At 58.9% G+C, this 16762-nt stretch overlaps 1 protein-coding gene across 1 annotated transcript; it reads left to right on the forward strand.

Moving 5' to 3' along the window:
• The first annotated feature begins 7518 nt into the window (after nt 1-7518).
• LOC142823344 (maestro heat-like repeat-containing protein family member 7) lies at nt 7519-11525 on the forward strand. The gene is made up of 9 exons (XM_075914276.1): nt 7519-8762; nt 9074-9196; nt 9749-9816; nt 9934-10039; nt 10302-10397; nt 10560-10664; nt 11059-11194; nt 11427-11481; nt 11522-11525. Exons 1-9 carry the CDS (start codon nt 8460-8462, stop codon nt 11523-11525), a joined length of 996 nt encoding a protein of 331 aa, XP_075770391.1. The 5' UTR covers nt 7519-8459.
• Nucleotides 11526-16762: the final 5237 nt, after the last annotated feature.

Below are 16762 nucleotides of genomic sequence, written 5' to 3' on the forward strand. Positions count from 1 at the left end.
GTATGTTAAAGGGTCCCTTCTACATGTTCTCTCCCCTGGCTCTCAGCAGGGCTGGCTCACACAGCACCCAGAGACACAGAGCCCTGCCAGAGTGGCAGACACTCCCCTAGCTGTTTTCTAGTTGCTGGGCAGAGTCACATGACTCTCCATGTTCCCTCCCTTTCCTCTGTTTTGGCACCAAAAGTCTGGAGAAGAAGGGGCCCCAAGATGGAGGCCAGGTTGTCCTTTTGCCAATTCAAGATGGAGATTCAACCAAAATGGCAGCCATATCAATCAAATGTGTATTTAACCCCCAAGGAGATTGCTTGGATTCCCGGGGCTTTGTCTGCTGGCAGCTCAGGGAGAGGCTCTGAGTTTGCCTTGGCTCCCGCTCCCTACCAGGGCCAGAGTCTGCCCGGCAACCCATGGGGAGTGAGATGCCCCCCCCAGGGGGAAGGAGAGGCCATTGTTGAGGGGAGTCTGGAGCCAGCCAGGAAAAGGGGAGGACTGAGTGTGTGGGAGCTAGTGAGCCCCAGGCCTGCATGCAGGGTTCCCCCTGAGAACTGGCCTCTAGGGACCTGAAAGCAGGATCCCTCAGCTGGGTTTATGTCTCCCCTGTTGATTCCCAGTTTGTGGAGTTTGCTGGGAGGCTTCCCCAGCCAGGCTGAGTTGGCTCCAGCTCCCTGGGTGAGAGAGTCACTGCATGGTCAGCTCGGCTCTAGCAGCAAGTTCAGGGCTGCTGCCTGCTGTGTGGGTCTGGAGGCTGGGCTGGGAGGCTGTAGTTTTGAATTTTGGTGCAGTTGTGTGGCCTGCATCTTGAGCCCTGCAGCCCTTTGTGGTGAGGGGAAATTCTGGGACCGAAGCAGCCTGGTTCCTGCTTAAAGAGGACCCCTGTGAGAAGAGAGCAGCCCTTTGCAGAGACTGAGTCATCTCTCAATTGAGAGTGCACCAATTTTTAGTTAGTCAGGCAGGGAATTTGTTTGGGGATTTTATTACCTGCAGCATATTAAACTGTGGAGGGATTTACATCTTCTCCCATTTGTGAGTCCTTTGGGCTGTACTGGACCTAGTCAGCTCCACTGCTAAACCTCTGCAGAGAAGGATTGTGTGGTCAACAGTCATCAAGGGCCCCAACAAAGTACGCGTACCAACGGGACACTAACCTCACAGTTGCTGGGCACTGGTGACCCTAAAAATAGTGTTTTACCCTATTCTGTTATAATTGTCTCTTGTTTAATATAATTGTGTTTATTATAGTGTATGTGTTTGTGTTATTTTCTGGGAGTCTCCAACTATCTGGCAAATACGTGGGGATTATCCTGGGCTAGAATTTTCCTCCCAAGCTGCCCTGGTGACCCTGCTAGGAAGAAGTGAGGGGGGTGGAGGCACCGCCAAATACATCAATCAGAAAGAATAAAATTGAGTAGGTGGCGGGATCCAGAAGAACCCAGACCTATCCATCTGAACCTGAAAGGAGATTGGCTTTAAAAGAAGGTAACCAGGTGGAGAGGGGGTGCTACATGTATTTAACCCATTTTTTCCAATATTGTGAGCTCCAATGCCAAAGCTGACAGAATCACTCGTCAGCTGTGCAAACTCCAGCTCCGTTCCCAGCACGGGGCTTTTTCTCTGATGTCGACGGGAGATGTAGGAGGCAGGTTAGGATACCAGACAGAGACCTGGGTTCACTTCCCTGCTTCTCCGCAGGTGCCCTGTGTGACTCTGGGCAAGTCATTGAGCCCGTCTGTGCCTCAGTTTCCCATCAGTGCAATGAAGGTGTTGGGCCTCATGGGAGAGGGCATCAGGGGTTAAAGATATTAACTGATGGGGGGGGATCAGTTGCTATGGCGATGGAGGCTGTGTAATCCTTTAGCTAGCTTCCCCAAATCAGTGGTGGGATGGGACGCGCCTCGATCCAGCCCAGGCAAACCTTTGGCCCCAGAGTCCCAGGGAGGGAGAGAGAATCCCACCACTGCACACCTACAGCCCCACACAGCCTGGTGCCAAGAACTAACAGGGGACATGGGGGAGGAGCTGCCTGGGTCGGAGGCCCCTCATTTAACCCTTCACCCCCATCTCTGCTCCCTGAGTTATCTGTGCCAGACTGGGGGACACTTTCTGGCCCTCCAAAGTCTTTCAGCCCCATTCTGGGCTGCTGGCTGCTCCCCAGGCTCCCCTCCCTCTCACGTCTCTATGGCCAGGCCTCCTGCCATCCTTGTTCTGGGGCCCAACAAAGCTAAGCCCTGAACCAGGGTTCTCTGTAACTGTTCCACCCATGTGTGGAATAAATTTTGGTCTGTGCTGATGTGCCCCACCAGTAGAAACAGCTGCTGCCGGTTGTGGGTGCTCTGCTAATCAGCGGGGCAGCATTTGAATCTCCTCTGAGCAGCCACCCAAGTATCCAACTTACAGGACCCTGCCCTAGACCCAGCTTTCTCAGGAAGCTGAACCCATTCCCAGAACCGACTGCTGGGGACCGGGGATGCAGGGAAGCAGGGACTGAGAAGGAATTATGGGTCTGGGGAGCTGTGGGGAGGTGGCTACTGTAGGGTTAAAATTCTCTGAAACACCATCTTGGGCACAGGTGCCATTTTGAAAGCCTAAACAACAACAGGTGCTCCATTTTGGCCACCCTTCTTCTCCCTCCTTTTCCCTCCCCATCTGTGTTTTGGCAGGAAATCCAGCAGACATGTGATCATAGTCTGCCCGGCCATAGCAGGTTACTTAAGGGCTGCCTGTGGCTTTGCCCGGAGCTGCCCATCTGAGTGGCAGAGTGCAGGACTCATTCCGACGGGTACACCAGATTCATGCACAGCAGGTTTAGGGTTGTGGGAGGTACAGTCCCATGCAAGGAGTAAACATCCATCGTCACTCCTCCCTGGTCAGGACTCACTTGCACCCATGATGGCTGTCGGGGAAATCTCGCTCCCCTGGGGTACAGAGCCCCCAGAAGGGTCCGAGGCTGGAGGTCAAAGCAGTGAGGCAGGAGAGAAACCCAGAAGGAAAACTTTATTATGCATGCATGCATGCAGGCTGACAGCTACCAGAGTGAGCAGCAGCCACCAGAGACAGTTTCAGGGATTCTTTATACAGTATGTTCAGACAGTTTAATGCCTAGTTTCAGAGGCATCGCTAGGTTTCAGAATTAACAGTGTGTCACTGTGAATGGGGTGGGTGCAAGTGTTAACTCCATTTCTATCTGGGTTTGGAGGTCCCAGGGCTAATGCCCTGCTGGGTAGCCCCCATGCAAAATGGGGGCTCTGCTTCTGAGCCATCTCCCCCAGGTTCTCTGCAGGCTGAGGCTGCCTGGCATTTACAAATCGCCTGGCAGCACTTGAGAGACGAATAAAACATGCAGATGAGACCATGAGCTTTGGCGGGCACAGCCCACTTCTTCAGATGACCAGAGTGGTGGGGGCCTAAACCCTGCGCTGAGAATCAGCCCCTCAGTCTGAGACTTTTCAGCTTAGAAAAGAGGAGACTGAGGGGGGTTATGATAGAGGTCTATAAAAGCATGAGTGGTGTGGAGAGGGTGCATAAAGAAAAGTTCTTCATTAGTTCCCATAACAGAAGGACTAGAGGACACCAAATGAAATGAATGGGTAGCAGGCTTCAAACTAATAACAGAAAGTTCTTCTTCACAAAGCAAACAGTCAACCTGTGGAACTCCTTGCTGCAGGAGGCTGTGAAGGCTAGAACTAGAACAGAGTTTAAAGAGAAGTTACATAAAGTCATGGAGGTTGGGTCCATAAAGTGGTATTAGCCAGGGGTAGAAATGGTGTCCCTGGCCTCTGTTTGTGGAAGGCTGGAGATGGATAGCACGAGACAAATGGCTTGATCATTGCCTTCGGTCCATCCCTTCCAGGGTACCTAGTGTTGGCCGCTGTCAGCAGACAGGCTACTGGGCTAGATGGACCTTTGGTCTGACACAGTACGGCCATTCTTATGTTTTTATGTTCTAAGCTCAGGGCTCAGGGTCGGGGTCTCACTCGACCACCTTGATTTTCATGTAAACCTGCTCCTGGGTGGCCAGGCTGGCAGCTATCCTGCCCTAGACGGTCACTTTCCTGCGTCTAGTGCGGAGGTCGTGGATGTTGGAGGCTTCCCCCCAAACCTGGATGAGGTCCACAATGTCTGCACTAGACCAGGCGAGCGCCCGCCTCCTGCGGCCCTGGGAAGGCTTCTGGGAGTCGCCAGCCTGGTCCCGGGAAGAAGCGGAGGGCTGGGTGGCAGAGGGTGGCTGGCTTGTGCCGTGCCAGGTGCAGGATCTGCTGGCTGGGTGCTGGCAGGCTTGCACCTGGCACGGGCACTGTAGCCAGACCGTGCCCCTTTAAGGGATCCGGGGCCGGGAGGGGGGCAGAAGAGTTTCCCTGGTGGTGCCCAGGGTGGCCACCAGGGAAAGCTGGGGAGGGCTAGCCTCCAACTAGTTCGAATTAAGTGGCTACACAGCCCTTAATTTGAACTACTTAATTCGAACTAGGCGTTAGTCCTCGTGGAGTGAGGTTTACCTAGTTCGAATTAAGCGCTCCGTTAGTTCGAATGAAGTTCGAACTAGCGGTTTGCATGTGTAGCGCCTATCAAAGCCAATTTGAACTAACGTTTGTAGTGTAGACATACCCTCAGTTTGGTGAGATCTTTCTGGATGGCATCAGAACTGCATGTGTGTGTCATAGTTCCTATACAACTAACAGCTAATGAGTAGTCTCCAGGGCTGCGTCTACACTGGCGCCGTCTTGCGCCAATGCGGCCGCTCTTGCACAAAAACTTGCTGCTTGTCGACACTGGGCATGTGTTCTTGCACAAGTAAACTGATGTTCTACTGTATGAAATCAGGGCTTCTTGTGCAAGAACTAGGATGGTCCCACTCAGGAATAAGCCCTTTTGCGCAACTGTTCTTGCACAAGAGGCCAGTGTAGACAGGCAACATGAATTTCTTGCACTAGAAAGCCCTATGTTAAAATGGCCATCAGAGCTTTCTTGTGCGGGCATGGATGCTCTTGTGCAAAAGCACATGCCAGTGTAGACGCTCTCTTGCACAACTACTTTAACCCAAGAAAAATGGCGCTAAAGAGTTTTTTTTGCAATATCATGTCAGTGTAGCTATAGCCCCCCAGTAGTTTAAGACTTGGGGCATTTGGAAAAGGAGGGGGAGCTACATGTGTGCGGGGTGTATTGTTGCCCTCTGCTGGATGGACTCTAAATGATTTATGTATGTATCATATGCCCTATAGTGCTAACAGTTAATGGGGATTCTCCTCTACCTCATGCCCGGCATTTTCTGAAGTAATATATACCTGTGTGTGTGTGAGAGAGAGAGAGAGACAGCAAGCACTTGGGGGCTCCCTTATGTCTCCTCCCCATCCTGATCTGCTTGGCTTCAGCGCAGGAAAGAAGAAGTAGTGCAAGCTGAGTGTGTTTGACATCAGGTGGAAGCAGGGGAATGGAGAGATAGTGGGGCCAAATAGCAAGAACACTTGGCTTCTTTTTCTGCAGATAGAGAGGGACGGGGACTAGGTTGAGCTGTATAAATCAGATGCTGCTCCATGCCTCAGTTTCCCCCTTCATACAATGCCAATGACACCGAGAATGTTTGTAAAGTGCCTTGTTGTTAGCCCATGGGGCAGAGGGGGAAACTTGGTCTCAGAAGCAGACTGGGGGGAGGTAGAATCCCACCTAGGCAGCGCTGGTTCCACTACATCACACTGCCAGACCGGTGTGAATGGGTCCCTCTCTTGGCTGCTCCTCCCCCCAGGAGGAGTGGGTTCCTCTCCATCGGCTGCAGGAACCAGTGCGACGCCTGTCCTCGGATGGTGTATTGGGATAATGTACTGACAGCTCTTCTCTGCCACCCCCCCCCCCCTTCTCCTGCCACTGCAACATCAAATTAATCCTCCTGGTCTGCCCCCGTCCTCCCTCCGGTACCAGGAGACCCCACACATGATGGGAGGGGCTGCAAACTGGGGAGCAGGCTACTGCAGGGCTGAGGGCAGCAAACCAGCCCCCAGAGCCTTGCAGGGCCTGGCCACGGGGAAGGGGAAGGGGAACTGACGTGAGGAGCATTTAGAGGTGGAGGGGGCTGTGGGGAGGAGGACAACGGAGCCACGAGCAGGACAGGGGGTGAGCCAGCAACAGTGAGTCTCAGGGGGATTAGAGCCTCCAGGCCTGGCCCCCGTTGAGAGAGAAGCTCTGAGATTGGTACCTGGGCAACCAGGAGCCCCCCACTGCTTTGTGGGGTGCAGAAAAATGGTGTCTCCTGAGCTCCTGAGCGGGCCCAGGGGGAAAAGAAGGAGCCTGCACTGCAGGGCCTCCCTGGAGAGACAGTATCGGTCCCTGGCAGACAAAGGTGGAACCAGCCCCAGGGCCTGGCCAGGAAAGAGCCAAAGTCTTGGGAGAAATCAGGCTCCATGCTCAGCTGTGAGTTCGAGTCCCACAGACAAAAGCGCCCCAGGGCAGTGGTGGATTCTCCGCATGTCAATGGGTCTAGTGCAGGCCAGAGGCCTTGCTGGGATGCGCTAGGGCAAAACCGAGGGCCGGGGCCGGGCAGGAGCCCGTGAGAGGCAGCGGGGCGAGTGGGAGGCTCTAAGTCTTGCTCCTGGCCAGGAAGTCCAGTGCTGGGTGACATCAAGGCCACGTCTGCACGGCAGGCATTTTGCTCAAGAACAACTGTTCTTGTGGAAAAACTTGTGGCACGTCTAAACTAAACGTGTGTTCTTGCACAAGTAAATTTGCAGTAAAGCATCAGAGAGCAGGCCTTCTTGCACAAGAGTTATTCCTCTCCCCACGAGGAATAAGCCCCCTTCGTGTAAGAGCTGTTGTGCAAGAAGGCAGCGTGGACGGGCACCAGGGGCTTCTTGAGCAAGACACTTTTATGGCTAAAATGGTCATCAGAGCTTTCTTGCACAAGAGAGCGTTCACACTGCCATGGACGCTCTTGTGCAAAAGCACATGGCAGGGTGGAGGCGCTCTAACACGAGGCCTTTTGCGCAAGAACTCTGGCGTGAAACAGTTCTTGTGCAAGAAGCCTGCAGTGTAGGGCAGGGAGCAGCCTATGGGGCTACTGGAGCTGCTGCCTGCAGGGTGCCCAGTGAGGGAGGGGGAGAGACCCCTAGTAATGGCTCAAACTTCCCAGGGGGGTGGCCAGAGGCAGGACATTTGCCTGGCAGGGTGAGGGGGGGGCACTGACCTCACAGGGGCTTTGGGCAGCCCTCAGCATATAAGGCAAAGGGCAGGTGGGGAGGTGCTGACCTCACAGAGGGACCCACATCTCAGGCTGATAAAAGCGGGGGGCGGGCCCAGGGGACTTTGGAGACCCCCGGTTGCTTTAGCTCTGGTGCGTCTCCTCCTCACGGTTCCTTCGCGTTCTGTGAGTTCCACATCCCGACACCTTTGTGACGAAGGTAAGAGCCCCCAGGGGTTGGATCCCGCCCGGGGCCGGCTGGGTTCCAGGCAGGCCCAGCCCTTAGTCAAAGGCCAGAAGGTGATTCCTCACCTGGGCTGCGTCCTTAGCGCCACTGGGGCTTTCTCCTGGTTGGTTTCCCTTTTCCTCCATCCCCCCACATTTCTGCTCTGTTCTTGCCTCTCCTGTGACCTTCCCCTGCTGCCCCCCCCCCACTCCCCAGCTTGTGACCCAACAGACTAGCTGAAGGACGGGGGGTGGTTTGCAGGAGCCGTGGGGCGGGGGATGCAGCCCCCATTGTGGGGACCTGGGCTGGAACAGGTCTATGCCGGTGTCTTTGGGGAGAACGCTCCACCCCCCACACCTTAGATTCTCCCCTGATTGGCCGAGCAGGGGCTGTTGATGGGCAGGAGACTCAGGTCCTTGCAGTGCCTGTGCAAGACCGAGCCGATAAGCAAGGGGCCATTTGGGGGCTGGGGGCAGTCGCTCTGGGGAGCTGGAACCCCTGGATTTTGCTCTTCAGGCTGCGCCCCAAGCTCCCCTTTGCTCCCCTCATTTGCAGCATGGCCAAACGCGTTCGGCTGTGGTTCAGGAAAGCCCTGAAGATGGCCCCAGGGCCGGTGGGGAGCAGCTCCTCCGTCCCTGCGGGTGGGGAAGCTGAATCCCACCAGCTCGGGGCGACTCGCCCACCGGCCAGGCCCCCCCGGACCTGGCTCCAGGGGCGGCTGGGCAGGCGGGACCCAGCCCAGCGGGGGAGCCGGGTAGGGTGGCTCCGGGGCCTCCTCTGTGGAGAGAAACACCTGCCCCAGGAGCCCAGCCCCCATTACCACCATGGGGCATCGCCCTGCCCGGCCCCCGGGGACCTGCCAGTCTCCGGGAGCCCCCAGCCTCTCCGCACCAGCCCCTGCAGCTGTGGGTCCAGGTCCGTCAGCAGCAGCGCCTGGGCCTCCAGCTGCAGCCGGGCCACCTCCCGCAGCCGCTCAGACCCAGGTGAGGGGCCGTGAACACGCTGGGCCCAGGGGCTCACCCAGTACCCGGGGGGGGGGGGAGGGGCAGCCCCAGTGTCTGCCCCGCAGCCAGGGCAATGGATGGGGGCGGGGGGCTGCTTGGCTCTCTTGTTCCTGGTGGGGGCTCTGCTGAGGGCGTTGGCAGATGTGAGGGTGGAAGGGGGATGGGTCCCTGCGAGGGGCGTGTGGGGCCCAACCTGCCCTGGGTCCCTGACATGGGGGCGCGTGACCCCTGCTGGCCGCTGGAGTCACCCTGGTCCCTTCCCTCCCGCACAGAGTCCCCCTGCGCCTCGGCGGAGCTCTGCCAGGAGCGGGTGGACTCCCGGGTGGAGGAAGGGGCCATCTACGACATTGAAGAGCAACTCCACACCCGGGACACGGTAGGAAACTTCTCCACACAGGGGGGACCCGAGATTGTCCGGCCCCTTCCCAGCACGTCCCCCCCCTCTGGGAGGGGCTTGTCTCTGGGGATCCCCTGGGGCCCCTTCTCCTGCATGGCCTGGGCCCCCCAAGCTGGGGTCTCTTGTCATGCACCAGCTGGGCCCCCACAAGCCTGAGGCAGCAGTTGGGGGGGAGTGTGGGTGCTTGGACAACCGGCAGCTCCCACCTCCACTCCTGGGAGGCCTGAGCCCTGCAGCTGTCTGTGGGGGGCAGGCAGGCCCCAGGCTCACAGACTCTCTCTGGGGTGCAGAGCCCAGCCGCCCTGCAGCGGTTCCTTCTGGCCGTCACCCCCGCCTGCCTCGCCGCCCTCCAAAGGGGCGAGGACACCCTGGCGCCGCGCTGCTGCAAGGACACCATGGTGGCCAGGATCGTGGTGAGCGAGTCGCGGCGGCCGGGAGGAGGGGAGGGGATACGTGGGGTGGACAGGGGTCTGCCTGGGCCATGGCGGCGGGTGGGGGTGCTGGAAACGGGATGGGTGGGGCCAGGAGTGCTGGAGGGGGAGGGGGAAAGGGAGATGGACATGGGGAGGGCTGGTGGGGATGCTGGAGGAGGGAGGGACACAGAAATGGGGCAGGTCTGGGGTGCTGGACAGGGAGGGGGATTCGGGACAGGGAGGGGTCTCCCCGGGCCATGGGGGGCTGGAAGGCAGCCGAGCGGACTGCTGGGGATGCGCCTGGGGAGCAGGGATGAGGAGGTTCAGAGGCTGGTCACCAGGGCAGGGAGGGGCAGGAGATGGCCTGGGGACAAGGATTGAGCTGGTCCCGGTTTGGGAGGGGGGTGCTGGGAGGGGCCCTGTGTCGGGCAGGGGGCTACAGGGCAGCGGGAGGCAGTGGGGTTGGATCCTGCTGGGTGGGGGCGCTGGCCGCGTGAGCGTCTCTTGGGGGCCCCAGCCTCACACACCCCTTTGTCTCCTTGGGTCTCACAGGAGATCATGGAGGACTCGCCCCCCCCGCTGGTCTTGGCCGACTGCCTCAACGCCGCCTGCAGCCTCAGGTACCGACCCCCCCCCCCCCGCCGACTCCCCCCCAGAGCAGATCCCCTGACCAGGGAGTGGGAAAGTCTCTGTCTCCTGCTGCTCAATTAACAGTCTCTGCCCCTCTCTCCTGCCAGCACCTTGCAGCCTCCCCTGCAGACCCAGCTCCTGAGCCCCCTGCTGACGGCGGCCGTGGGACAGACAGTGTCTGGGGACTGGCAGCAGGAGCCCATCCACACGCAGGTACGTCCCTCTGGGCCCTGCTTCCGGGCTGGGCTGGAGCTCCGGGGGGGGGGGCAGAGGGCGGGAAGAAGCTGCAGGTTTGGATCCTTCCCTCCAGGGTTCCCGTTGCTCTCCCGGGGGGCCCGTCCCTTCCATGCCCAGCCTGGGCTCCTCCCTGCTCTGCGAGGCGGCTCAGACCCTGCTCAAGGCTGCACCCCGGAGCCAGCGGGTGGCCTGGATTCCCCAACCCCCCTCTGACCCAGGGCTCCCCCTTGTCTTGCAGCAGTTCATCCGGGCCCTTCCCTACGACCTCCAGGCCCTACTGGTGAGCCTCCTCGCCGAGTCCCCAGACACCGCCCGGCTCCAGCTCATAATGGAGGTGAGCCCCGTGGGGGGGACGGGGCCATTGTCCCTGCTTCCTCGGGGGGCCGAGAGAGGAGCAGTGTCAGTGGCTGGGGGGGGCACAGTCTGAGAGGAGCCCCAGGCTCTGCCCAGAACCGGCGCCTCCCTACGGGTCCTGACCTGCCTCTTTCCCCCCCAGCACCTGAGCCCGTGGCTGGAGTCCCGCCTGCCCCAGGAGCGAGCCACGGCCCTTCGCAGCACCACAGCTCTGCTGGGAGTCGCCACCACCCTCCGGGGGTTTGACGTAAGTGACCTCGGAGCCGGGGGGTCTGGGGTTGCAGGGCGCGGGGCTGGGAGCGTCCCCGGGAGGCAGAGGCAGGGCCGGGAATGGGCTGGGAATGGGCCGCGTTCTCCTTTCCCCGGGGAGGGGCGACCCTGGGCCTTTCCGGGGGGCTCTTGTGTGACTGCACCTGGGCCTCAGACTAGGGAGTGGCTGTCAGTGGATCCCCTTGTTCCACCCCCGGAGTGACCCTTCAGTCGGGGCCATTGCTCAGGGTTGTCTCCTCGCAAGGCCGGCCCCGCCCCGCCCCGGGAGGTGTCTCTGTCCGTCCCCCGAGCTCAGACCCGCCTCGGCGGCCGTTTGCATGGGACGTGCAGCCCCAGGATGCTGAGGGACCCCCCCTCTTCTCTCCCCTCAGAACTCCGCCGACTGGCCGAGGATGGGTCACCACGTGGACCAGCTGGGCCTTTTTATTTCGGACCCATCCGAAGACGTCAGCCGGCTGGCCCGGGAGGGGGTGCACAGCCTGTATCAACTCCTCCTGCACCACAGGGGTAAGGAACCCAGCCGGGACCTGGGCCCCAGGGACACCCTGAGGGTGCCGGCGGCGGGGGGAGGGGACCCAGCCCTTTTCCCCCAGACTGGCCCAAGGGGGGATGCGTCCCTCTGTGTTCCCCTCCTTCTGCCCCCTGTGCCCCTCCATTTGCCCAGGGATGCCTGCAGGGACCTGTGGGAGGGGAAGGGCTCAGACCTGCCAGCAGAATGACCCTGTTGTGTCTCTTGCAGGCCTCAACATCCACCAGGCAGAGGACCTGTGGTGCAGGCACTGGTACAAGGAGAGGTGGGTCCTGGCTCACAGCAACACCGTCAGGGTGGGAGAGGTAAGGACGCGCTGCCAGGGCAGGGCAGGGCTCAGGGGTGGGCTGCCCCTTTGTGACGCTGTCCTGGTGTTTCAAAAGGGCGGCGCTTCCTAGGGGCAGCGCCACACGGAGCCCCGGATCTCCCGTAGGAGGGGAACCAGGGCGGGACGGGGGGGCAACACTTTTCGATGGAGGCTGCTCCAAGATGTTGGCCAGTGGCCTAGGGCTGCTCTGTTGTGCGGAGGGGGGTGAGGTCTGGGAGGGTCTTGGGGGCAGGAGGAAGGGGTGACCTGGGGCAGGGGTTGGGGTGCCGGGTGAGGAGAGTGTCTGGGTGCAGGGTCTGGAAGGGAGTTTGGGGAAGGAGGAAGCTGTTTTAGCCCCAGGAGTTGGGGCCGGGCTCTGGGCCGTCAGCTGAAACCTCCTGTGCTCTTGATTCCAGGTCTTTGGGCAGCTCTTCACAGCAGAGCAGGAGAATTGCTTCTTGGAGACGGCTCTGCTCGCTGCCCGCTCCCCCCTGCGGCACCCCAGCCAGGCCGGGCTGGTCCTGGCCCACGCCCTGCAGGGGCAGGCCCATCAGCTCCTGGGATACATGGTGAGCAGCCGGAGCAGATCAGGAGAGTGGGGCAGGGCCAGGGTCTCCTTCCCATCCCCTCAGGGAGTCCCCTGCCCCTTTCCTCATGCTGCCCCCCCCCCCACGTCCCTGCTGGGTGGGTCAGAAGCTCACCCTGCGGGCCTGACGGGGGGTGACCAGAGAGCAGAACAAGTCTCAGCACGGGGGGAGGAGGGTGGAAATGCTGGGGTGGCCCAGTACGCCTGAGTCCCCAGGGATGAATCTGATGGATTCTGCTTCCCTTGCAGCAGGAAGACAGCCAGTGAGAGCACAAGGAGCTGAGGAGCCAGCAGCTGCGTTCCCCTCCCCCCAACCCTCCGAATTGTATAGAATTGTATTTAAATTCTGATTAAATAACGTTTCAAAAAACATTTGGATCAGGCTTGGTCAATAATTTTTAATGGGGGGGGGCATTTTGGCAAGTGGTCAAGGGCCTCATTTCTACCGAGGAGTTTGTGGTCTGGGACGGGGCGGTTGGGTGCAGAAGGGAGCTTAGGGTAGGAGCCTGGGTGCGCACCGTTCATTGCATCATCACGCGGAGCCATTGTGCTAGTGCTGGAGCTTGGGTGACGGGTTTAATTTGAATTTTTACACAGATTAGGTGTTTTAACTTTATGAAACTTCATTTTAAATAAGGTAAATTGTTAATTTCTGTCTACCACACAGGGTTTCAAAGTTTTCTTTATTTAAGGCAGGAATGAGGAACCTTTTTTGTCTCCAGGGCCACTGACCCCCAGAAAAACCAGTTGGGGACCACACACGAGAAAAGCAAAATACAAAAACCCTTCTTCCAAAACCCACAAGCCTCACTGAGATGGCCCCCAACTGGGGCACCTCACTGCTCTGGCGCTCCAGCCCCACTGGGTGAGGGGAAGGGACAGGGAGGACTGAGGTTCGGGGATCCCTCATTTTTGGCCCCCCCTCAGATTGAGAGGTACCCGCAAATGCCACTCACCCTGGAACCCAGGAGAGTTAAACTGGCCTGGGGCTGGAGTGCCAGGGGAGTGAGATGTCTCAGTCGGGGCCACATTCGTGAGGCTTGGGGGGGTTGGAGGCGCCAGGGACGCATTCAGATAGAGCAGGGGAGCCGGCAGGGACCCTGAGAGGAGAAGTGGGAGTGAGAGCCCAGGTGGGGAGACACAGGGAAACCAGAGTCAGTCTAGTATCTCTCAGGCAGCTGGGCTAGACACCCCCCACCCCAAATCCCAGCCTCCTGTTGGATCCTCCTCCCACAGTTAACTGCCCCTGAGTCTGCACCCAAACTCCCATCGCTGCCCTGAACCCATCGCAGAGCCTGCAACCCGCAGCCTCTCCCGCGCCCCACTCCCCAGCCATCCTGCACCGAAACCCCAGCCTCAGGCCAGCGAACCTGAGTGAGGGTGGGGGAGCCCAAGCAGCAGAGGGAGGGGGGAGTGGAATGAGTGGGGGCGTGGCCTCAGAACAGGGGCAGGGGTAGGTGCGGGGAAGGGGGCGGGGCAATGGTAGTGGCCTCTAATGCCCACACCCCTCCCTTCGGCATCGCTTATGTCCCATGTCCGCCCCCTCCTGAGCCCACAGCCGGTGCCAAGGCCTCGTGCCCAGGGCGGGGTCGCCCCTGTGAGCCGCCAGCCACACTGGAGAGAAGAGAGAGGGTCTGGGCTGCTGTGTCCGTTGCTGGCTCCTGTCAGGCCTTTGCACCAAGTCCTGGTGCAGCCTGAGCTCCTCCAACACCACCTGGGCAAAGGGAGGAGAGTCCCCAACAGCCTCTGTCACTTCGGCCTCCTCTCGGGGGAACATGCCCCCTGCAGCATGATCCCCCGTAGATCTAGCCCTCTGGGCACTCACACAAGGTCTCTACACGGCAGCTGCTCTGTGCCTAGTGCTGGCACTGCAGGGCCGCCCGCCGCTTTGCACCCGACCGTCACCAGGTCCTTTCCATTTGCAGGGCCGGCCACATCTCCTGCCCCCTAGGCCATTCGCTGCACCCTCGTCTCGCTCCTCCTGGTGTCTGTATCCGTCATCACCTTGGTGCTGGAGAGATGGGGCCTGCCCCAGCCTGCCGGGCTGCAAGGGACTCCTGTGGGGAGCAGCTGCATGGGAACCAGAGGCCCAAGAATGGGAGAACCCTATTGACCTGCTGTGAGCAGGAGACGGGGGTGGGGAGGGGGCCGGGGAGGTACCTGTACTCAGCTCTGAATAGGGGCTGGGGAGACACAGACACTGCTGATGATTGCTGCACAGTGGGCCCCTGGGTTACAGACTATGCCCAGGCAGCTCCTCCAGTCACTGCCTGTCACATTACTGGATCTTGAGGGGAGCAGCCAGATCACTGCTGCACCCATAGGTGGGGGTGTTGGCCCCAGAAAATGGTATAAAAGGGGGCCATGTGGGGTGCTGAATAGAAGCTTATTATCTGATAGTCCTATGTAAGCTATTTATGTGGTTGTATGACGTCTGTGTGTGTAGTTAGGAATCTGTAGTCTGTGTGGATCCTGAATATTTCTCTGCATGTGGTTGAGCATTGGGCAGAGCCCGGCCTGTGGACATGCTAATTAGCGAGGCCCTGTGGGACAATGGCACTGAATGGGCCAAGGACACACCTAAAGCAGGAGGGCGGACACCTAAGAGCAGCCAGCAGAGAGAGGCTGAGGACCAGGTGATCTCCTGCAGCCAAGAAGAGGCCAGGAAGGAGGTATAAAGAGGCCATGTGGTCAATGCCAACTTGGTTCTCAGCTCAGCACTTCATCCCAGAGGCAGCATTGCAGGGATCGAAGAGCCCGGAAGACCTGTGAACCCATCCTGATCTTAGGATGCGCAACAAGAACTTTTATACCAGCAGCTGTAACATCTCTGCTAGAGCCTGCATCGAGAACTGGGAGATTCGGTGCATGTAACATACTATTCCTTTAACAACCTTACTCTCATGCTTTTCTTTATTGTAATAATAAACCTTTAGGTGTTAGATGCTAAAGGATTGGCCCAGCGTTATTTGTGGGTAAGATCCAGAGGGTAAATTGACCAGGGATCTGTGGCTGGTTTCTTAGGACCAGACAGAACTTGTTCGGGGTAGGTGGGATTGGGTGCTAGTACCCCCCACCTGTGTATGAGGCCCGGGGCCATGTGGGACATGGATATTGCTGGGGTGTCGGAGGGGTTTTGCTCATGAGGCTTCAGGCAGGCAGCTGAAGCACTCTGTGGGACTGGTTTGTGGCCTGTGTGGAGAGGTCACCAGTCTGGGGACTGTAAGGAGCCCTGAAGTTGAACAATTCGCCCTGAGCGGAAGCCCTCAGCTGTGCCCAGACACGGTCCGGTCTGTCACAGCCCCAGCCAAGCCGTTTGCTGCGCCGTGAGGAGAACCGCCCTGTGCTGGGCACCTGATCAGTGAAGAGAAGTTCAGCGCCCAGACTGCCTGGGAGGGCAGCACAAGGAGTCATCGTCCCCAGGAGAGCCAGTGGTCTCATCACACCATCAGCCCCAGGGTTCTCCTGGCTTTGCAGGCGTCACGGAGACGGGGAGTGCTACGGAGGGAAGGGATGATGAGGCAGCTCAACGGATGTTTTCGGGGAGTTCGTTCAGAGCAGCGAGGCAGAAAGCACAGAGCCCTGGAGGGGCAAGGCGGCAAGGAACCCCCTGAAATCTTCAAGTCTGAGCTGTGAGGGGAGCACGTCACCCTGGACCATTCCTCACAGGTGTCTGCCCAGCGTCTTTTTAAATCCCTCCAGCGATAGCGATTCCACAGCCTCCTTTGGGAGCCTCTTCCAGAGCTTAACTGCCCTTAGGGACAGAAAGTTCCCCTAAATCTCCCTCGGTGCAGGTAAAGTCCCTCACATGTTGTCCAACCTTCAGTGGACATAGAGACAACTGATCACCAGCCCCTTTAAAAGAGCCCGTAACACACGTGAAGGCCTGTTATCGGCCCTCCCTACCTTTTCTTTTCTCAAGACTGTCTATGTGTCAGGTATCTTATGGGTCAGGTATTTTACACGTTTTATCATTTTTGTGACTCTCCTCTGGACTCGCTCCACCTGGCCCACATCTTCCCTACAGTGTGGCAGCCAGAACCCAACAGAGTCCGTCAGCTGAGAATGGTGGAGGAGGACAGGCACCGCCCAGGTCTGACAAGCCAGAGCCCTGTTTAGACAAACCCTTTTTTGCAGCTGTATTACCTTGTTGACTCATATGCCCATTTGTGATCTTGGATAACCCCCAGATCGTGTTCAGCAGCACTGTCCCCGGCCTGTGGGCCATCCTCAGCTGGAGCAATTGCACAATCTGCCCTGGGACTCCCTAACCATTACCGCCCCATGCCCCGCCCTTTCCCACCATCACCCCGCCCTCTCCCCCCATGGCACCTTGTACCCTAGGATGCAGCTTTGGGGATCACTGGGGGGCTGGCACCACATGGAGGCAGCAGTCATGCCCCCTCTATTCTCTGTGTGGCAGGAGCCATGGCGGAGTCCGACCGCACTGGACAAATGCACATGCTCTGTTGTGCTCTGCTTCCCCATGGCTCCTACTGATGTGGGGAGTGTGTGTGGGGCCCGACTGCTGCCTCTGCACAGCACCAGGCCCCCCAGTGACCTCCAAAGCCAGGTCCTCCCTCTTCCCAAGCAGAGATATCTGATCCCAGACAGGAGATGCCACGGCTGAGGATGGCACAACTATGAGGAGCT

This window comes from Pelodiscus sinensis, chromosome 33, assembly GCF_049634645.1.
Source record: "Pelodiscus sinensis isolate JC-2024 chromosome 33, ASM4963464v1, whole genome shotgun sequence".
Taxonomy (NCBI): Eukaryota; Metazoa; Chordata; order Testudines; family Trionychidae; genus Pelodiscus; species Pelodiscus sinensis.